Source organism: Vulpes vulpes, chromosome 9 (genome assembly GCF_048418805.1).
Source record: "Vulpes vulpes isolate BD-2025 chromosome 9, VulVul3, whole genome shotgun sequence".
Lineage (NCBI taxonomy): Eukaryota > Metazoa > Chordata > Mammalia > Carnivora > Canidae > Vulpes > Vulpes vulpes.
The window spans coordinates 17,372,779-17,395,121 of NC_132788.1; the positions used below are offsets into that span (position 1 = coordinate 17,372,779).

Sequence of the window (22,343 nt, forward strand, 5' to 3'; positions counted from 1 at the left end):
CCGATCAGCTGTGGGAGGGAAAGGGGGGCTTTTCTGGGCTCTGCAAAGAGTGTGTGTAGGGGTGTGGGGGTGGGACTGAGCCGGTGAGGGTTGTAGCTAATCTGAGCACACCCTGCTTTTTGGCCTGGCCTGAGTACAAGGAGCTCAGAGAGCAGTGGGCAGGAGGCCGATTGTGGAGAGGGGGACAGGGATCTTGGGACAGGGTGGGGAGGGAGCATCTATGTGACTCTGTGATCACTGAGGGAGAGGAATGAATTGGAGGTGGTGGTACCCCGGGTAGGATGGCAAGGAAGCCATAGTTTATGGAGGTTTGTCTAGAGGCTCAGAAGGAATGACAATGAGGCAATTGTGCGGAAAAGTCTAGAGTCATTGAAGGAGAGCGTGCCAGAAGGGAAGGGGAACTTGAGAAGCTCATTGAGTGGGTTGTATCATCATACATCACCAATGATACAGTAAAGTAGCAATATTCTAGAGCAAAAATTATATTACTGGTGGTTTTGGCACGCTGTCTCCAGTACAGAATCCCTGTTTAAGACAGGCCTGATTCGACTAAAGAGTTTTGCCTGCTGGCTTAATTGGGCCAGTCTGTATCTTAAAGAGAGATAGAATTATATATATAGATATGTAATCTAGCATTATATAATACCAGATTACATAAGAAGACAAATACCTCCTTTCCGCCCAGGCTCTCTTGGCGTGAATTCACCAAGATTTGGGAAACTTTCTTCCAGAGCCCTCATACCCATTTTCCAGAAGGGCAGACTGATGCCCAGAGAAGCCAAGTGATTTGCCCTTTCCTAGATCAGAAGCTTCCTAGATTTGAAGTCAGGCAGTTGGGACAGGGGTGGAGTGGGTGAGAATGATAAAAATAGGGAGGAAGTCCAAGGACAAGCAGGGGAAGGCTGCAGGAGCAGCTGAAGAGTAGATGGGGAGGGGCTGTTCAGCCGAGCAGCACCCAGCAGGTCTGCTGTCAAAGCTCGGCAGTGTTTGTTGCCATCCTACTTGTTGGTTGGCTGTCCCTTACTTAACCCTAGAGGTGTTTGAGGTGTGCAGGGGTATTTTAATCATAAATTCTCTGATTTTGAACCAGCATTGCTCTACTGGTGTTCTGGCATCCTCCTCACCATCCAGGTGCTCCTGGATTTAAGAACTGCTGCCCCTCCTCTGTGCCTCCTCATTCCTCCTCCTGCTTCCACACCCACAAGGCCATTAGAATCTAAATTTGAGAAAGAAGTTCTGTTGGTGAGTGGGTTATAGTCTTTCTCCTCCAGCCATACATATTTGTGTTTGGGAGTCTGTCTCTTTTGTCTTTAAATATATAGAACAGAAACTACAGCCCAGGTCATTCCTTCCCAGTTGCCTGACTTGAGATCAGGAACCATCAAAGTGGGGTTCCTGGTCTTGAGCTCGGGAGAGAGCAGGGAGGAGGCAAGATGGTGGTTAGAATAAGGGCTGCCCACTAGGGAGGGTGAGGAGGGTGGAGGAGGCAGGAGGAATCATGCAGCCAATTGCTCTGGAGATTGAGGAGGGGCTGCGTGGAGACCCCTTGTTTGGAGTTCAGATCCTGTAAAATTCCGAGAAGGAGGAGGCGCTTGTCTCATTGAAAAGTCCTTGCTGCACTTTCTGCTTAGGTTGCTGAGATGTATCTACTCACGCAAATCCCAGTTGCCATCGTTACTTGGATATTTCAGTTCTGCATTCCTGCATGCTGGCATCCAGTTACAGCCCGGCAGGAATGGAGCTGCTCTGTTGCTGCTGGTGGCCTGGCTCTCTGGCCGGATGGCTCAGCGGTGAGGGTGCCTGGATTGCCTCCAGGACTCCTAGGAGTTCAGCCTTCCTTGGCCTAGGAAGGAATTCTCCAGGTGGCTCCAGCCCCCAGCTGACTTCTTGCACACAGGGAATGTGAGCAGGAGCAGGCCAGTGACCTAGGTGAAAAACCAAGTTCCCTAACAACGTCTGCCTTACACCTACCTCTGCCTTCTCCCCTCAACCCCTTCAGGAGAGTAGATGCCACTGGGAGCCTGCCATCCGAAGTCCCTTCACCCCCAAGCTGAGGGTCCCTTTCGGGTGACAGCGTTTTAAACACTCACATGACATTTTGACTACAGAAGGCCTTTCTGCTTGTTAATTTGAGCCATCCCCCTCTGTGGGTGCACAAGGCACTTCCCCTCTGCTCAGCACAGAAGGAAACGGAGGCAAACATTTGCCCAGAAATTCAAGCCCAAGTTTCTGACCCCCCTGCTTTCCCCAGCAACCCCATTACCCATGCAGCCAATTGAGTGAGTGTCCTTCCAGCAGTGCCAGGTATCTGGGTGCTTCCAGCCTGAGAATCCTTCTCCCTAGGAATGGAAAATAAGGAAGGGGGCCCATCTCATTCTCCCTCAGGCTGCATGCAGGATGCTTAGAGGGCATGCCTGAGTAGGGGTGGGGAGGCCCGCTGGACACAGACTGAATGGTCACAGGCCCATGTTTACTCCACTGCCATCTCAAAACTGGGCCTGCAGCTGAATGAGCCAACATGACAGGCTCAGAGGAGAGGAGGGGAGGCCCATGGGCTGCTCAGGCATCTCCCTGAAGGAGGCTGGGGGCTAGCATTGGAGGGTAGCCATAGGCAAGCCAGGGAGGCTTGAAATCCACCACCAGGGAGGGAGGCAAACAAAGGTGGAGGACAGGAGAGCTGCCACCCAGCTCTGACAAGTCCATTAAATTTTAAAGTGGCCCTGCCCTCAGGCATGCTGGGAAGGGGTGGGGACCTGGCCTGGACTCTGCTTTTCTCAGCTGTTTGTTGTTCTGCCCAAAGGAGGAGAGTGTGGATGATGAGTGAGCTTCCCAGGTAGACTCTCCTCTTCCTGGGAGTGTGGGGATGGGCCCCAGGGCAGGGTCTGCCTGGGGATCTCTCACCGGCCTCCCCCAGCCAGAAGCCCAGTGGGAGGATGATGGCAACAGGAGGCAGACGAGTAGATCGTGCGGTAGAACTGCTCCTCTCAGCCTGAATGGGCCCCCCCGCTTCCCAGGCCCCGCAGAACTATCGCCCAGAAAGCTACCCACTCCCTTCGCCCCCTCTCCACTCAAAAGCTGGCAGACGGGCCAGCCTGACAGAGGAGAGCCGCTGGCCCTGGCCCTCGGGCCTCTGGGGCGCGGAGCCGTCTTGACCGCTGCGTTCTTCTCCCTCAGGTCCCAATTAATGGATTCTGACATGGATTATGAAAGGCCAAACGTAGAGACCATCAAGTGCGTTGTGGTGGGAGACAACGCGGTGGGCAAGACCAGGCTCATCTGTGCCCGGGCCTGCAATGCCACCCTCACCCAGTACCAGCTGCTCGCCACCCATGTGCCCACGGTTTGGGCCATCGACCAGTACCGGGTGTGCCAGGAGGTAAGTCTACAAGGCCGCTCGGCTGGGGGTCCGCCCTGTGTATCTGGGCTTCTTTCCAAGCCATAGCTCAGTGTCTCCAAACAGGACCCAGCCCACGGAGGCCCCTGGGGATGGAGGGAGGGCAGCAGCTGAAGAGGAAGGAGCCCCTGGAGAGAGGGCTGAAATGAGCCCACCCCCGGGGGAGGGATCTTTAACCATTTGTGTTTTGCATGGCTGGGCTGGTGCCGGAGACCCAAACTTTGCCGGGAGCACAGCGTCTTGTACAGTCACAGCCCCCAGTAATAGGGAGCACTGTGGGGAAGAGGGTGGTGTGTTGGAGAGCAGAGAGGAAGGAAAAAACTGTTGGCTAATACCAAAATCAGAAGCTTGTGATTTGCAGATGAAGCTGGGAACAGGGCAGGCTCCCTGACCGTCTGCCCGCTTAGAGGCTCTTCCCTTCTGACCAGCTTAGAGGCCACTCTTGCTGTTGAGTCTGCAGAGATGGCACCTGGCTAAAGTGCTATGCACGGCACGTGGACACAGAGGGGGTGGCTAGCTCTGTCCCTCCACCCCCATGCTGTCCAAGACCCTCAGGGATGAGTTGGCGTCACCCTGAGCTAACATGTGGAAACCCCTAGAACCATTGCTCATGATTCCCACTCCTCTCCCTCACCGCTGCCACATCCCACAGGTGCTGGAACGCTCCAGAGATGTGGTAGATGATGTCAGCGTCTCCCTCCGCCTCTGGGACACCTTTGGAGACCACCACAAAGACCGTCGCTTTGCTTATGGGAGGTAGGTAAGGCCTCTGGTTGCCTGCAGGGAGCCAGGTGGGGCAGGCTTTCCCTGCTTTCAAAGCGAGCAGCACTGTGACATTTCAGCTGGGACGTGGGAGCAGGGCACACAGCATTGGCAGACCCTCACGGGGGAGGCAGCCTGGGACACTGGAAGGAGCCGGGTTTGGCCTCAGGAAGTCAGGTTGGACTCTCAGCCCTGCTACCTATCAGCTCTGTGACTATGTGCAAATAGAACCTGTTCTGAAATGATTTTCCTAACCTGTGAATTGTAAAATGGTAATTTCTAACCCATAAGACAGCTGTGAGGTCAAAACGAGGGTTTTCGAAGGCTCTGAAATGCTAAATTAGAGGCTCATAAGTTAGAAGTCCTCTTATGATCCATCTGTGTAAGGTCACGTGAATGAATGCATGACAGATGTGGGATGTAGTGTAGGGTGGGGTGGGTATGTGTGTTCTCCCTTGTTCCAGGGGCCGATCACCTCCCGCTAGCTTTCCCGGCCTGTAACCTCATTCTCCCACCCCCAGATCCGATGTGGTGGTTCTCTGCTTCTCCATTGCCAACCCCAATTCCCTGCACCATGTCAAGACCATGTGGTACCCAGAAATCAAGCACTTCTGCCCCCGAGCACCTGTCATCTTGGTGGGCTGCCAGCTGGACCTGCGCTATGCTGACCTGGAGGCTGTCAATAGGGCCAGGCGACCCTTGGCTAGGTAGGGGGTGCTGGTGCCTAAGGAGGGGCAAGGTGGCAGACAGAGGGAGGGGGTGCATCTCCATGGATCCTGTTCAGCCCTGAGGGAATCCACTTGGCCTCATGTCTTACCTTCCATTTGAAGCAAGCCATGCGGGGCAGTGGGAGAGGGGGCGAAGAGAGTGCCCATTATGGTTCATTTGTTCATCCATCCCTGTATCCATCCATCCATGCATGTATTATAGTCTGTGAGGGCAATCCTGGGGTGAGCACCATGGGACAGGATAAAAGGAGGTGGTCTTTGCGTGAAAGGGGCTTATGATCACGGTGGGAGGTGAACTCCATATATGGCCATGTTAAAAACCAGCAAGGAATATTGCATGCTAAGTGCCAGAGAGGTAGTGCTACCTCGCTTGGAGCTGGGGAGGGTGGGGAGCTGGCATAAATACGGAAGGCTTCCTGTAAGAAGAGGGGATTGGAAGCGGGCTTGAAGGACTGGTAAGATTTGACTAGACAGAGGAGAAAGAGCAGGAGTGAGGCAGAGACAGATCCTGAACAGAACCCTCCACCCCCACCCCACCCTTCAGTCCCCTGAAGAACAGGCAGGCTCTGGAGAGCTGCCTCTGCCCTCCTCTCCCTTTCCCTCTTCCCCCACCAACATCTTTGGTTTTCCTTCTTGAACCTACCAGGCCCATCAAGCCCAATGAGATCCTTCCCCCAGAGAAAGGTCGGGAGGTGGCGAAGGAGCTGGGCATCCCCTACTACGAGACCAGTGTGGTGGCCCAGTTTGGCATCAAGGACGTCTTTGACAATGCCATCCGCGCTGCGCTCATCTCCCGGCGGCACCTGCAGTTCTGGAAATCCCACCTCCGCAATGTGCAGCGGCCTCTGCTGCAGGCACCCTTCTTGCCTCCCAAGCCGCCCCCCCCCATCATTGTGGTGCCCGATCCCCCGTCCAGCAGCGAGGAGTGCCCCGCCCACCTCCTGGAGGACCCGCTGTGTGCGGATGTCATACTGGTGCTGCAGGAGCGGGTGCGCATCTTTGCCCACAAGATCTACCTCTCCACCTCGTCCTCCAAGTTCTACGACCTGTTCCTCATGGACCTGAGTGAGGGGGAGCTGGGGGGTCCCTCGGGGCCAGGGGGCCCTCGCCCAGAGGACCACCGGGGTCACCCTGATCACCACCACCACCATCACCACCACCACCACCACGGCCGGGACTTCCTGCTGCGCGCGGCCAGCTTTGACGTTTGCGAGAGCGTGGAGGAGGGTGGGGGCTCTGGTCCTGCTGGGCTCCGTGCCTCCACCAGCGACGGGATCTTACGGGGCAATGGAACAGGGTATCTGCCTGGGAGGGGTCGAGTACTGTCTTCCTGGAGCCGAGCTTTTGTGAGCATCCAGGAAGAAATGGCAGAGGATCCTCTCACCTACAAATCCCGGCTGATGGTGGTGGTAAAAATGGACAACTCCATCCAGCCGGGGCCCTTCCGGGCTGTTCTCAAGTACCTGTACACTGGAGAGCTGGACGAGAACGAGCGGGACCTCATGCACATCGCTCACATTGCTGAACTGCTGGAGGTCTTTGATCTGCGCATGATGGTGGCCAACATTCTCAACAACGAGGCCTTCATGAACCAAGAGATCACTAAGGCCTTCCATGTCCGCCGGACCAACCGGGTTAAAGAGTGCTTGGCAAAAGGCACTTTCTCAGGTATGGATTGTGCTTAGGAGGGTAGGGGAAACTAACCTCCTGTTAGTCTTCTGAAGAGTCGGGGTTGGTCCGATTAGCCTTTTGAGTCATCTCAGCTGCTGGTGTCCTGGAGGTATGATGACTCTGCCCCTGAAGCCTAGCACCCAAGCCCGAGAGCTTGGTCACGTAGCACTCTACGGCTGTGGCTTCAGAAGGAAGTGGGTTGTCTCGGCACAAGGTCGAGCTTTGGGGTCGGTGGTCCCACATTCTTTTACCACATCCTCACGAGATACCTCTTCTCCTCCCGGACAGATGTGACCTTCATCCTGGACGACGGCACCATCAGTGCCCATAAGCCCCTGTTGATTTCTAGCTGTGACTGGATGGCCGCCATGTTTGGGGGACCATTTGTAGAGAGTTCTACCCGAGAGGTAAGGCTGGGAGGGGAATGGTTGGGAAGGAGAGAGAGACCTACACGCTTCGCACCTGAAGCCTCTGCCATTTACTGGTACTTCCCTCAGCACTGCCTAGGTGCTTGCTCACCACCAAGTGACAGGCTCATGACAAGTTGATGAGATGGGTCCCATAGCCAAGGATCTTACAATATATCAAGACAGGATCATAGTGACATCTTCACTTTATGGTGTAGAAAGCACTTCTGATGCATTATCTCATATCAGCTCACACACAACTCCTATACGTGGTGTCCTGTTCCCACTTTACAAGCAGAGTGAGGCCCCAGGAAGTTAAGTGTCTGGTGCAAAGTTATGAAAGTAGAAAGGAGAGGTTCGGACTTGAACTCAAGACTTCCCATGCCTTGGCTCTATATGTTGTACCCTGCTTTCTCCCTAACACAAGTGAGCCAACTGGAAAAAATTTGGTGTGTGCCAACATGAATCCATCGCTGTTTTAAATGTCAGTCTTACTGAGGTACAATGAAGCCCACAGATCAGGAGAAGATTGGCCTTGAACAAAGAGATATTTATACTCACAGGTGTCAGTAGGCAGGGGCACGCACGGCATAGGAGACCATACAGGGAAGCAGCAGGGTCAGCCTGGAGGCAGAGGGAGCAAGCGAGGGGTGACAGGACACGAGCCTTCACTGTAGTTCCTATGGGAAGGAACGAGGTGTGGCAGGGGGAGCAGGCTCAGGATTGGCTAGTCTGAATGATTTCAGCAGGTTTTGGGGCTGTCCCAAGTCATCTGGTACCTGGCCTTGGGGTGACGAGGGCAGGGGACAGTGGCAGGGAGAGTGAGCCTGATAAAGGAGGTGGTTGGGGTGTGGACTCTGGGTTGGTTAGTTTGCATGTAAGAGGCAGGCCGACTGCCTCCTTTACTAACTTGAGGATTAACTAGCATTGGGAGGGGCAGCCCTGTCTAGGGTCAGCAAGGCCCCAGAGGTCAGGGCAGCAGAGCATAGACAATAAAAAAGTGCTTCGTATAATCCCCTCTCCCTCTAATCAGGCTGCTCCGACCCGACCATTCCGTCACCTATATGGCCACTTTCTCAGGCACTGAGACGGTAAAGGGGCCTGTCAGTGCGTCCTTAAGAAGTATTCTCTTAGGTCTGTCCTCTCTTCTCCCTTCTCGCAGCCAAGCAAAGCGGCCAGGGCGAGGAGCTGCATGTTCTCTATTTTCCGTGACCCCCTGTACCCTTACTTGTCCATCGCCCAGCCTCATGGGTAACGAGGCCCAGCTTGGTGCACCTGCTTCAGGTTCTCAGGGTCCACACACTGTTTTCTCGACTGGTCTGGGATTTCTTTCGAGTGTGGGGACTAGGGGACTAGGTCTTTTACTTCTGCTGAGTCGTCCCCGCCCCCCTTAGCTCATGCTGGTCCCTTAGTAAGAGCTTGAGGGAAAGACAGGATAGCATTCTGTGACACAGAAGAGCAGTTTCTTAAGATTTCTGGGAAGGAAGTTCTTCCAGAAGGCTAAGTGGAAGGTCTGAGACATGATTTGGGCTCTGATCCTTGAAGCATGAGCGGCCTTGGCTTCTGTAAGTGTGAGACTCAGCACTCCCCAGCGCCCCAGGGGCTGGCCAGCCCTAGGTACTTCTTAGTACCATAGAAGCAGCTTTAAAGCTCTAGACAATTCCCAGGCAGCCTAGAGAGACTTGTGTCTGATGAGAAAGCAGTTTTTGTTGCAGCACTGCTCAGAAGAGATCCCAGGGGCCTGGAGCAGCAGCTTCAAGCAGCCAGAGAGAAGGCAGCTGGTGTCGGTTTTGTCCCTTGTACCCCACTTGCACTACCCTCTGTAAGGCCAGGAGGGGCCAGGGTGTAGATTCAGGTGGCAGGAAGGACTCCCTCAAACATCTTGCGAGCCAGCATGGCTTTGGAAGCATGCCACTGAGAATCCAGGTCCATTCATTCATTCATTTATGATTTACTTAGTTATTTTAGAGAGGTGGGGGGGAGTACACACCTATGCAAACGTGGAGAAGGGCAGAGGGAAAGGGGGGGAGAGAATCTCCAGTGGACTCCCTACTGAGCGTAGGGCCCAACGTGGGGCTTGATCTCAAGACTGAGATCGGAGTCTGACGGCTCAACCGACTGAGCCACCCAGGCGCCCTGAACCCAGGTCCATTTAAGAGTCTTTTGAGTTTCCCCAAACTGAGCTCCTTCTTCCCTGAGGCCTTCCGTCTTCCTTCCCCCCTCACAGGTGGTGTTTCCTTACACGAGCAAGAGCTGCATGAGGGCAGTGCTAGAGTACCTCTACACGGGCATGTTCACCTCCAGTCCCGACCTGGACGACATGAAGCTTATCATCCTGGCCAACCGCCTCTGCCTGCCACACCTGGTTGCCCTCACAGGTACACAGGGACCACCATAGGGATAGGGAGAAGCTAGGAAAAGGCCGAGAAGTCCTGTTGTCTTCTCTCACCTGTCTCCCCCCAGGGGACCGGCTGTGAGCACTAAGGAAAGCGGTTATATAAAGTGAAGTATATTGATGCGTATTAGGGTTTGGGTGAGGACATAGATGTAAAGAAGTGCATGTGACAGGCATGCTCGATGGTGTCACATTCTAGGCTCTCTGCAAAGGGTTTGGGGTTCAACCAAGCTACCTCCAATAGATGACAGTACCTGGTGTTCCATCAGCTTCGCCTCAGTAGGACAAGCTTAAGTCAAAAGATGTAGAACACAATTCCTTACTGCTCCCCTTTGGTTCTTCTCTCTCCTCCTTCTTTCATTCTTTCTTCTCTTCCTTCTTGTCTTCCTCCTCCTTCTCTCCCACGTTCACTTTCCCTTTTCTTCCAGAAGCAGGCAATAAACATTGACCTGCCACCCCTAGTTCCCTGAAAAGACCAGAAGAACTGGAACTCGGCTTTTAGAATGGGCCAACCGCTGAGGCCCTCGGGGTGGAGCAGGGCTACTTAGATATTGTGTTCAGATTCAGGGAAGGACCTAACATCAGAGCTGCTGGGGCACTGGACAGATGACCAAGACAGGGACTCACATAGGAGGAAAAGAGCAATACCGTGATGAGAAATCAGTTATAAGGTGGGCCTCTGTTGTAGGAAGAAGGAAGAAATCGTTGATCAGAATTTGAATGTTAGGAGCTGAGCCTACAGAGAGAGTCCAGGGTCCCCAGTTGGAGACACAGAGGGCTTTAGGGTGGGGAGCAAGAGAGAGGCTTCCAAAGATCATAACTGGAGCCGTATGATGCCATAGCCACCTGGGAAAAGTGGTGTGGTCTTCACAGAGCACAGACAGCATCCAAATAATTTAACTGTTGAAAACTGTTGAAAGACTATCTCCAAAGAAATGACCCAAAGGCAAAATATGTATAAATATGCTTCTTTTAAATTTGCTTCATCATGGCGGGCGATCAGAAACAAGTCAGCCACTACAAATGTTAAACTGCTGCTGCGTGGAGAGGCTTATAGAAAATGCCACCGAGTGACTTTTCCTGGGGAACGGCCCATACGTACTACCAAGCATACAGATGTGTGTTGTACATGTGCCTTGTCAAGGGTCAGCAGAAAATGCCAAGCAGGGTACAATTGGTGATGCTCTATGTTTAGGGAGATATGCTTTCTATGAAGGTATTAACTCAAGCCTAAAACTTTTTCATTGTTCAGTAGAGCACAAATGCATGAAATATGTGTTCAGCTTCATGAATTATCATAGAGTCAAATGACCCATATTGGGAGCTAGCACCTTGCTGTCCATAGTAGAAGCCCTCTACCTGTACCCCCCACCCCCCACCCCAGTCATGAGCACTTCCCCATCCTCAGAAGTAATGCTTTGCCTATTACTCTTTTATAGGGTATTTTCTATGGCCTCACTTCCTTACTCTTCATGGTTTTATCTTCTAAGTGTACATCCTTAAACACTGTAGCACAGTCTTATTTTTTATATGCCTTTTAAATTTCTTCTAATCTAAAGGTTCCTTGTCCATTAAAAAAATTTTTTCCCTTGCAGTTTATCTACTAGGAAAAAGAAAAACCCACTGATGTAGAAAATCTAGAGTTTTCAGATTGGCCATTGGATCTGGAGCTAGATCAGATTCATACTTAATTTTTTTTTTTTTTTTTGCTGAACTAATCCATAGATTATTCCTGTTTTGTTTTAAGATTTTATTTTTAAGTCATCTCTCCACCCAATGTGGGGCTCAAACTCTCAACCCTAAGATCAAGGGTCGCATGCTCCACTGAGTCGGCCAGGTGGCCCATTGCTGTTTTTTTGTCAAGAAGCTTTGTTTCTTTTTGTGATCTTTTTGTGATGTTAGCAGCCACTGAGTATCATTGCCTGGATTGATTGGTTTATTAGGTGTTGTGAAATGGTAATATTCCAATTCAGTCATTCCTTCTTTATCGGTTGGAATATTTCTCAAAAGAGAGTAACTTCCCCCTCACCTATCCTCGGTTATCCAGGAGAGCATCTGTATGGGGAAGGCAAATGAATGCTTGACTGAACCCTTTTATTTACCTGTTTTCAAGAAAAATCTGTTTCCCATCACCCTTTGAGAGTGCCTGATTAGTTTTTATTTTTAAGTATTATTCCGAACATTGAGATTTGCACATACTCAATAGGTTTCAAATAAGTACAGTTATCCTTATGGAAGCTGAAATACTGCACTGCATCTTTTGCCAGCAGGAGCCTCTTCAGGTTGGCACCAGAGTGAGCTTTCTGGTTATATGCAGTGACAAGATGTTCCAGGTGAATCTCCTGCCCCAGACCTGGCATCAGCCGTTTCCCTAAGAAATCTGTTTCTTATAGTTGGACATGGTATTTCAAGGCTATAATCTGTGCACTAGTGATGCACGTTACTACTGTATTGTTTCTAGCTGTTGTTTTTAGGTCTCTTCCATGGACTGAGCTGGGAAATATATTTTAAAGTGTATTTATTTATTTATTAGAGAGAGGGAGAGAGAGCGCACCCACATGTGAGTGGGGTTGGGGGAGAAGCAGAGGGAGAGAGGGGGAGAGAGAGAATCTCAAGCAGGCTCCATGCCTAGTGTGGAGCCTGACACAGAGCTCTATCTCCGGACCTTGAGATCATGACCTGAGCCAAAACCAAGACGTTTAACCAACTGAGCCACCCAGGTGCCCCCATAAAGATGAAATACCTCATGAGTTTATACTGGTACAGTTAAACCTTAGGATCAAGAATGTTCTTCAGGGGATCCCTGGGTGGCTCAGTGGTTTAGCACCTGCCTTTGGCCCAGGGCACAATCCTGGAGTCCCGGGATCAAGTCCCACGTCAGGCTCCTGGCATGGAGCCTGCTTCTCCCTCCTCCTGTGTCTCTGCCTCTCTCTCTCTATGTATCATAAATAAATAAATAAATCTTAAAAAAAAAAAAAAGAATGTTCTTCAGTATAAATTTTCTAACATAGAATGTAAGGTTTGTTCATAATTTGTTGTAAAATTTCAATTAATACAAACAACTAGGTCCAGTCCATAGTTGTGATTCGTAGTCCGCAGCAAACCTGAGATTTCTCACCGTCTCCCATCAGTATCAATGGCTGGTTCTGGGGGCTTGCACCCTCCCTACATATACCAGACCACTGGGTGCTACAAAGGCAGTTTGACCAGTTCTCCTACGTGATTGTAACTAATATCCGCCTTCACTTCCCACCCCCACTCCACTGAGAAAGTCTTGCTGTAATCTCAATTTCCTCCCTGGTAGGAGCAGACTTCAATCACCTGTGGCCTTTCCTGGCCTGTTGGGACTTGCCTCTGGCCCTCATCTCTCTCTGCCCTGCAGTGGGCCCCTGCCAGGGGTAAAAGTAAGTGCGTGTCCCTTCATGTGGTTCTTCTGCTGATTCCTGACTATGTGTGTCACAGAGCAGTACACAGTGACCGGGCTAATGGAAGCAACTCAGATGATGGTGGACATTGATGGGGACGTCCTCGTGTTCCTAGAACTGGCTCAGGTATGATGGCAGGGGAAATCAGCTCTCTAAGTCTGGTCGTCTCCGCGGCAGTGCAGGCTTTGGCCCCTGGCGGGAGGAAGAGGGCATCCTGGGGTGGGATCTAAGGAGAACAGTAGGAAGGCCCCACACACAGCTGTGGATTTCTGTGGATGCTGGAGGCCAGGCAGAGGTGACATGCTGGTGGCAGCAGTGGTGCCAAGGAGCAAATTTAATGTTTTCTCACAGTTTTGTGTGGGTTTGCCTCTCGAGATGGGCTCTTTACAACTGTAGGGCCTTTGCCCATCTGCACCAAAGCTTTGGCTCTGGGTGTCTGTGCAGACCAGCCCTAGGCTCCAACACTGATGCTCTTCTGTTTGTCTCCAGTTCCACTGCGCGTACCAGTTGGCTGACTGGTGTCTTCACCACATTTGCACCAACTACAACAATGTGTGCCGCAAGTTCCCTCGAGACATGAAGGCCATGTCCCCAGGTGAGCATCTCCTGCAGGCCCCATGCCCCTCCCACGTGCTCAAGGGGCTCAGCTCGGGTCCAGATCTCTGCCTCAGGCGCCCAGAAGCTGCTGGAGATCCTTGGGCTGAGCTTGAGTTTGTGAGTGGGGAGCAGCTTGCAGAGACGTATATCCAGCCAAACAGAGGGGAGCCCAAGAAAAGGACAGGGCCGCTGGAGACCTCAGGCAGTTTGCTTTATATCTCTGGGCTTTATTTCCAAAGTGTTGGACTTTTGGTATTTAAGATTTGGTATTTTTCAGACAGGATTCCACAATAAGAAATCTATTTTATGTTGTGAGCCAGCGCACATATAAAAAACTATGTAAATTGTTTTTAATGCTGCTCATGACCCACCACATTGATTTTACAACCTAGAAATGGGCACAGCTTGGGCCACATGGGTCCAGATATCCTCCGAGGTCCTCCCAGTTCCACTTCTGCTTAATTAAGCTCTCAAGTCCTAGGAACTGGCATGGGCTCCAGGGAGAGGTGTTGTGGCCACTCTGAGTTCTTAAGGCCTTCGCTGGGCACCCTGCACTCTGTGGTGCCCCTCCTCCCTGCTGCCAGGTGATCCTCCCTGCTGCTGGGTGGACCTCCTGCTGATCGGTCATCCTCCCTGCTGCCGGGTGGTCCTCCCTGCCACCAGGTCATCCTCCCTGCTGACCTGTCATCCTCTGTGCCGCCAGGTGGCCCTCCCTGCTGACCTGTCATCCTCCCTGCTGCTGGGTGGCCCTCCCTGCTGTCCTGTCATCCTCCCTGCCGCCATGTGGTCCTCCCTGCTGTCCTGTCATCCTCCCTGCTGCTGGGTGGCCCTCCCTGCTGTTCTGTCATCCTCCCTGCCATTGGGTGGCCCTCCCTGCTGTCCTCTCATCCTCCCTGCTGCTGGGTGGCCCTCCCTGCTGTCCTGTCATCCTCCCTGCCACCGGGTGGTCCTCCCTGCTGCCGGGTGGCCCTCCCTGCTGTCCTGTCATCCTCCCTGCTACCAGGTAGGTGGTCTTCCCTGCTGCTGGGTGGCCCTCCCTGTTGTCCTGTCATCCTCCCTGCCGCTGGGTGGCCCTCCCTGCCGTCCTGTCATCCTCCCTGCCGCCGGGTGGCCCTCCCTGCTGTCCTGTCACCCTCCCTGCCGCTGGGTGGCCCTCCCTGCTGTCCTCTCATCCTCCCTGCTGCTGAGTAGTCCTCCCTGCTGCCCTGTCATCCTCCCTGCTGTCCTGTCATCCTCCCTGCTGCTGTTTGGCCCTCCCTACTGTCCTGTCATCCTCCCTGCTGCTGGATAGCCCTCCCTGCTGTCCTGTCATCCTCCCTGCCGCCGGGTCGTCCTCCCTGCTGTCCCGTCATCCTCCCTGCCTCCGGGTGGTCCCCCCTGCTGTCCTGCCATCCTCCCTGCTGCCCAGTTGTCCTCCCTGCTGGCCACACACCCTGCCATTCTCCCACGGAGCTTTCTCCTTTGCACCCTTGGGGCATTTTCTTTCAAAACCACATCCCTGCCCTCCGAACCTTCCAGCCTGCCCGCCTTCAGGATCAGTCTAGCCCCTGAGCCTCGCCTCCCTCCAGGCTGCCGGCCTCTGTCCTCCTGCGGCGCCCCCCCCCCACCCCGCCCCAGCTACCTGTGCAGTCACCCGGCCACGCACCTCGCTGCCCTCCCTCCCAGCCTGGCCCATCTGGCGTGCACGGGAGGCCATGAGGCTGTCTGTCCCTCTGTCCCTCCATCGTGGAGGCGCCTCTGCCCAGCGCTGGCACCACCCTTTAGGAGGCTCTGCAGCTATGCCGAGGGCAGTGGAGGCAGGGCTGAACCCCGGCCCCGGGACTGGGGGCGCCCCTCCGGCCACTTCTGCTGCCCACTCGCTAACTGAGCCCCACTGCGTTCTGCTCCAGAAAACCAGGAGTATTTTGAGAAGCACCGGTGGCCGCCTGTCTGGTACCTGAAGGAAGAAGATCACTACCAGCGGGCGCGGAAGGAGCGCGAGAAGGAGGACTACCTGCACCTGAAGCGGCAGCCCAAGCGGCGGTGGCTGTTCTGGAACAGCCCCTCCTCACCGTCCTCTTCTGCGGCCTCGTCATCATCCCCATCTTCCTCCTCGGCTGTGGTCTGAGACGCCACCGCCCTCTTGTGACCCTGCTGCTGATCTGTCCACTCGCCTTTGCCCCTCTGCTCTTCTGCATCGCCCCCTCCACCCTCCAGGGACAAGGGAACCCCCGGAACCAGGACCCTGAGGGCAGAGCTGTTCTCACCAGCCCACATAGCTCAACAAGGAGGGGGGGGCTTGTGGATCAGAACGGGGACCTCCCCTGCAGGGGATCCCAGTTCCAAAGCAGGGCAGGAGGCAGATGACTGCTGGGAGGTGGGCGGCGAGGGAGGGTTGAGAGCTCTGGCATCTGACTCTGGGGTGGAGAGCGCTGGCGTCCAAGGGAAACCCTCCCAACCATGAGGCTGCGCAGAGGCAGCCCCCTCCCGGGAGCCGCTGTGCACAGGGAGGGTCCTGTGTCTCGTGGCCATGTTTTTCCATCAATGGACCTGAGGGCTGCAGATGTTTTGTGGGCATTTCCACACAGCGCCTACTCAGATCCCCACTGGAGAAGTCAGGGTAATTAAGCCTTCAGACCCAACTTGAGGCTTCCGCATCCTGGGGTGCAGCTGCCAAGGCCAAGGGGGGGAAGGCTTGCACTTGGCAGGCATCCCTCCCTCCCGAGGCGGTAGGTGTCCAGGCCTAATAAAGGGTGGCGGAGCCTGTTTAGAGCTTCGGGCCTAGGAGCAGTGGCTCTTGGTACAGTGAGAGACTCCTCCCTCCCCGTCCTTCACCTCTCAGATCCAGAGACGGGAACCAAAGGAGACCGCTGGAACAGGGGAGAGGAGAGAGTGAGTGGTGGGGTCTGGGCGCAGCAACCCCTGGCTCTTCTGGGCTCCTCCCCCTGCCTCTGGTCAGCACGGCTTCTTAGCACTGTGGGGCAAAATTAGCAAAAAAATCAAAAACAAAAAAGATCCCAAACAACAGCAAAATCACCACCAACAAAGACACTTTAGCCACTATCCCCTCAAAGAAAAAAAAAAAAACGGAAAAAGACCCTGTATAGCTTACAAACAGGGGCCTTCCTGTTGATGAGACAAAAGCTTAAGTTTGTAGGACTGATTCCAGTGCCTGTCAGGAAAGGACCTGTCACCTGCTGGCTCTGAGGACAGCATGCTGGGATTGAGGCTTCGGGGGCAGGGGCAGGGTGGTCTCAGGGCTTGGACATGGCATTGGACCCCTGCTTTGCCCACTGCGATGCATTATCCTCCTTGACTTCAGAGAGTGACTTCACAGGATGTGAATGTGCTGGGGGTAAAAGGTCAGGGAAAGGGTACCTGGAGAATAGGAGTCCCTGTAAATGACAGGTCAGAAGACGTGACCTCCATTAGTGCTGGTTCGGGCAGGAAAAGGGGAGAAGTGAGCAGGAGCAAAGCAAAGTCAGTCCCATGTAGAGGGGGACCAGGCTGGAGGATTGTGGTGGCTAAGGCAGCAGTTGGCAGCCCCACAGGGAAAAGCTGGGCCACATTTAACCCTTCCCCCATTTTGTGATCCTGACCCATATTTCACCCCCCCACACCGTATGTAGACGTAAAGGTCCCACTGATGACCTGTGGAACCCTGGAGTGGGCTCCACCAGCAAGACCCTGGCTTTAGATCCGGGGTCAAGCAAACCAGAAACCGAGGGAAAGTCTGCAACAGTTTTGTGGTACTGGGACCTAGGGATCTGATGGTAAGTCCTCGGTAAAAGCAGGAGCAGGAGGTGGCAGGTCTAGGGTGGCTGCACTCCCTGCTGTCTGAGCCACACACTTCTCCGAGCCTGCAGCTGCCTCTTTTCCAGGGTGGCTGGCTGGCCATGCTCCTGCCTGCTGAGTCCTCGTCCTTGGCTTTGTGGCCAGGCTGGGGCAGGAGGCAGCTCGCAAGGGGGAGTGCAGCCCTGCACCCAGCACTTTTGCTCTGGGTTGTTCTGGAAACTTGGTGAGGAGGAGAGAATGCTAAAGTCTAGTGGGAGAGGGAGTGGGTGTCTGAGCTTGTGGGGCTAAGTGGTGTGGCCCGCTGAGGATGCAGACAGATCATGGAGAAAGAAAGGGTGGCCCATGGGAGAGGGAGCCACAGGACCACCCCAACCACCAGGGTGGGCTCGGGCCCACTGCTCCTTCCGAGCTGTACTAAGGGGGCCCGGTGGGCCTAGGTGTGAGCCAGAGACCACCTGAGGGAGCCAATCCAGGGCTAGTGTTCCACATAGGAGAGGGAGGGAAGAGGGAATGAATTCCAGGCCCCCAAGAACATGGCATTTGGAAATCCAGGTAGACAGGAAGGACAAGCCCCAAGAACACACACCCCTGTACTCGTGTCACTCAAAGCTGCTTCCGAGGAGAGTGGGAGGGTGGGGGAGAAAAAACACACACACCTCTTTTTATATAAGGTTTCATATTTAATTTGGTCATGAATTCATAAATACATGAGTATTTTGTACCTAATGGCCTTCCTTGTATTGTTTGATATGTCCAACAACCTCCTCAAAGGTGGCCCCTCCCACTGGAGAGAAGCATGAAAGGACACCGATCGCCAATGAAACACTTAAGTGCCTGTTGAGGGCCAAGTGCCATTTGGACTGGATCCGCCCCGTGCCCTGATGCAGCTTACCTTAAATGAGTAAGCGTGACAAACACTGATAAGGCTAATACCGTGGCTGGGCACTCGAGTCCTCTGACAAAGGGACTGCAGGTGAGCTGAACACTGACTGGCAAAAATTCACGGCCACTTCTGCAGATGCAAGCGCCCTGCATAGAAGGGACAGCAGAGGCAGGAAACCCCGAGTCTCCCAGGAAAGAGAAGGGGCAGGCGGGCACCTCTGGAAGGAAGCAGGAGGGAGGTGAGCAGCAAGGCCATGAGGGTTGTGCCCCCACTTGAGCACCAGTACCCTGACTGCCTGAGTGTTCAGGCAACTTCATTTGGGCCCAGCCAATGGATCCAGTCTGGGCACTCCCAGACCTTTGAGATGAGAAAGCTGGAGAACCCTGAGAATAACTTCTATAACATCATCCCGCCATGACTGGAATACAGGTAGGGTGGAAAGGGGGCTGAAGATGAAGATGGGGCTGAAGGTCCACTCATGTGATCTGCAATGACACGGGACATAGAACCTATTTGCCACCTCAGAGCTAACCCGTCTCCCAACCCGCCCACATCTATAGGCAAGGAGGAGGCCCTCACGTGCCTGCCCAGGGCACCCAGACACAGGGCTGCATGAGGACACCGCTTCTCCTCACTCTCCTTACTTGGAAACATCAGCTTATGAGTAATATACGTATTCATACACCCACGTAATTATCATGTTGAAAAGAGTGGGCACTTCAGGAGTTTCTGGTCATCTGATTCTGGAAAACGGCATATGAGGGAGAATTGGAACCCGCCATCCCCATCCCCAGAGGTGGGCTGTTTCACCTTCTCCCTTTGTATGCGAACTCATTTTATGATTGGCTGCTCCCATTAAGGTAATCCATGTAATCAAACTAATAAGTACATTTCAAAAAGTTCTGTGCACTCATATAAACATATACAAAAATAGGAAGATGCACATCCTCTATTAATAGTTAGATATAAGTAAATGCACACATGCCAACATGATTGCATCTTACAATATAACAAATACAAGTAGCAAGTGCAATTCTATTAGGATGAATAAGGCCCATGAATCAAAAAGAAAGACACACTAAAACAACTTGCAGGCCACACATGAGCATATACAGGCACACCCCGGAGACACTGCAAGTTTGCTTCCAGAGAAACCCAGTAAGGCAAATATCACAATAAAGTGGGTCAAATGAATTCTTTGGTTTCCAAGTGCATACAAAAGTTATGTCTGCACTATACTGTAGTCTATTAAATGTGCAATAGCCTTATGTTTTAAAAAAAGCCATGTATTAAATTAAAAAATACTTTATTGCTAAAAAAATGCTAACCATCATCTGAGCTCTCAGCGAGTTGTAATCTTTTTGCTGGCAGAGGCGCTTGCCTCGATGTTGGTGGCTGCTGACTGATCAGGGTGGTGGCTGCTGAAGGTGGGAATGGCTGTGGCAATTTCTTAAAATAAGACACCAATGGAGTTGGCTGTGTTGATTGACTCTTCCAATTTCTCTGTAGCACGCGATGCTGTCTGATAGCATTTTACTCATAATAGAACTTCTAACAAAATTGGAGTCGGTCCTGTCCAACCTGCTGCTGTTCTATCGACTGAGTTTACTCAACGCTCTAAATCTTTCGTTGTCATCTCAACAATCTTCCCAAAGTCTTCTCAGGAGTAGATTCCATCTCAAGAAACCACTTTCTTTACTCATCCACAAGCAGCAACTCCTCATCTGATCATGAGATGGCAGCCATTCGGTTCTATCTTCAGGCTCTACTTCCAGTTCTACTCCTCTTGCTCTTTCCCCCACACTTCCTCTTCTGAAGTCTTGAACCCATCAAAGTCATCCATGAAGGTTGTAATCAAATTCTTCCAAATATCATGTTGATATTTTGACTTCTTCCCATGAATCACAAATATTCTTAATGGCACCCACTTAGAATGGTGAATCCTTGTCAGAAGGTTTTCAATTGACTTTGCCCAAATCCCTCAGAAGAATCGCTATGTATGGCAGCAAAAGCCTTACAGAATGTATTTCTTAAATAATAAGACTTGAAAGTCTAATGACTCCTTGATCTCTAAGCTGCAGAATGGATGCTATGTGAGCAGAAAACAACATTCATCTCATTATACGTCTCCATCAGAGTTCACGTGTGACCAGGTGCATTGTCAATAAGCAGTCGTATTTTGAAAATAATATTTTTTTCTGAGTGGTAGGTCTCAACAATGGACTTAAAATATTCAATAAACCATGTTGTGATCTGAAGTGCCATCATCCGGGGTTTGTTGCTCCGTTCACAGAGCACGGGGCAGAGTGGACTTAGCATAATTCTTCAGGACCCTGGGATTTTCAGAATGATCAATGAGCCCTGGCTTCAACGTCAAGGCACCTGCAGCATTAGTCCCTAGGGAGGGGTTCGGGCTGTTCCTTGAGGCTTTGAAGCCAGGCACTGACTTCTCCTCTCTCTAGCTATGAAAGTCCTAGCTGGCATCTTCTCCCGATAGAGACCATTTTCTCTACATTGGAAATGTGTTGTTCAGTGTAGCCTCCTTCATCACTTATCCTGGCTGGATCTCCTGGAGAACGTGCTGCAGTGTCTACACCAGCACTGGCTGCTTCACCTTGCACTGGGTTGTGGTAGAGACGGCTTCTGGCTTTAAACCTCACGAATCCATCTTTGGCAGCTTCCACCTGTTCTCCTGCAGCTTCCTCACTGCTCTCAGCCTTCACAGAACTGAGGAGAGTCAGGGCCTTGCTCAGGATAGGCTTTGGCTTAACAGAATGTCCTGGCTGGTTTCATCTATGCAGACCACTCAGACTTTCTCCACATCAGCAATAAGGCTGTTTGGCTTTCTTATCATGTCTTATCATGTGTTCACTGGAAGGCACTTTTAATTTCCTTAAACAACTTTTCCTTTGCATTCACACGCTGGCTAACTATTTGTTGTGTGGCCTAGCTTTTGTCCTATCTCAGCTTTCAACGTGCCTTCCTCACTAAGCTTAAGCATTTCTAGCTGAATTGATTTAGAGTGAGAGACATGTGACTCTTCCTTTCACTTGAACACTTAGAGGCTATTTGGGGTTAGCTGGTAGACCAGTCAGAAAACACATATGATTTATCAATTAAATTCACAATCTTATATGGGCACAATTCATGGCACCTTGAAACAATTACAATCAAACATCACTGATCAAACAATAACATAATATAATAATAATAAATAGGTTTGAAACATTGCAAGAATTATCAAAATATGCTTCAGAGATTCAAAGTCAGCAAATGTTGGAAAAATGACACCAACAGACTTGCTCAACTCAGGGTTTCCACAAACCTTTAATTTGTAAAAAGTACAATATCTTTGATGTGCAATAAAATGAAACACAATAAAATAACTGTAACTATAATCCACATAGGATTTTTCCACAATTCACTTATCATACCCAACATTTCATAAAAATTATGCCAAGTGCATTAAAAAAAGTTCTAGAACATTCCAAGAGCTGTATGTTTTTAATTACAATTTCTCCAAGTATTCGTCAAGTATCTACTCTTTCTTCCAGGCTGGTGTCTACTCATGCTTCCCCTTCAAGAAGAAAGGTAAACTAGGGAAGCTCAGATTCCTAAAAAGATTCTTTCCACTCAGGATATAGCAGAGCTGTCCCATCTTCTTCATAGATACCCTTTCCAGAGCCCACCAGGTGCTCCTGAATTCTCTCCTTCACATATCTTTTCCCTAGCATTTCCAAGGCATCCAAGTGGGATGTTGACTGAGGCACCTTGCCCCATTTTGTTGAGCCACATCATCAGCATTTCATACACGGCATCCTGTATGCCCAAAGCACAAGCTCTGGCCACAGGGATACCTCATTGTCCATGAGGCCCATCTGACACATAAGTAGGTTCTAGGAATGAAAGAACACAATGTTTGGAAAATAATCAAAGACCAGCCTCAGCCCAGGTTGGGAGAAAGCCACAGAAACAGTGAGTTGGGACACACTTCAGAAAGGGCATAGAGTGCTGATTCAGGGCTAGACCTAAGAGTAGAACTTGATGAGCTCCCCCTGCTGGTGAACATGCTGTTCTGCATCCTTATCAGCTTCCCATCAGCTGAAAATCAGGCCACACTGCGGGGGCTTCCCCTGAAGCGAAGGCATTCTGGGGAGTCAAGGTCAGCCTAAGGCTGGGCTGATAGCCCATCTGGGAGGATAGAGGAATCATGGAAGGAGAAGGCATTATGAGGTATGAGACACAGGGTGGGACAGACTGTGGGAGCAACAGATCCTCCAAGAGGGAAAACTGCACCAATCATGAGA

At 51.8% G+C, this 22,343-nt stretch overlaps 1 protein-coding gene and 1 long non-coding RNA gene across 5 annotated transcripts in view; one reads left to right on the forward strand and one right to left on the reverse strand.

Annotated features, from left to right (window-relative positions):
- Positions 1-17,879, forward strand: part of RHOBTB2 (Rho related BTB domain containing 2) — a 29,205-nt gene extending 11,326 nt beyond the window's left edge. For all 3 annotated transcript variants that reach the window (XM_026007920.2, XM_026007923.2, XM_026007922.2), the window contains 9 exons: positions 3,175-3,376; positions 4,047-4,150; positions 4,678-4,863; positions 5,531-6,552; positions 6,844-6,962; positions 9,190-9,340; positions 12,820-12,908; positions 13,272-13,377; positions 15,269-17,879. In XM_026007920.2, the coding sequence (XP_025863705.1) occupies positions 3,175-3,376; positions 4,047-4,150; positions 4,678-4,863; positions 5,531-6,552; positions 6,844-6,962; positions 9,190-9,340; positions 12,820-12,908; positions 13,272-13,377; positions 15,269-15,486 (2,197 nt within the window). In that variant the 3' untranslated portion in view covers positions 15,487-17,879. The remainder of the gene's footprint in view (positions 1-3,174; positions 3,377-4,046; positions 4,151-4,677; positions 4,864-5,530; positions 6,553-6,843; positions 6,963-9,189; positions 9,341-12,819; positions 12,909-13,271; positions 13,378-15,268) is intronic.
- The window catches only part of LOC112926812 (uncharacterized), a 35,956-nt gene continuing 31,425 nt past the window's right edge, over positions 17,813-22,343 (reverse strand). For both annotated transcript variants that reach the window (XR_011994159.1, XR_003236411.2), the window contains one exon: positions 17,813-21,932. This is a non-coding gene — a long non-coding RNA (uncharacterized lncRNA). The remainder of the gene's footprint in view (positions 21,933-22,343) is intronic.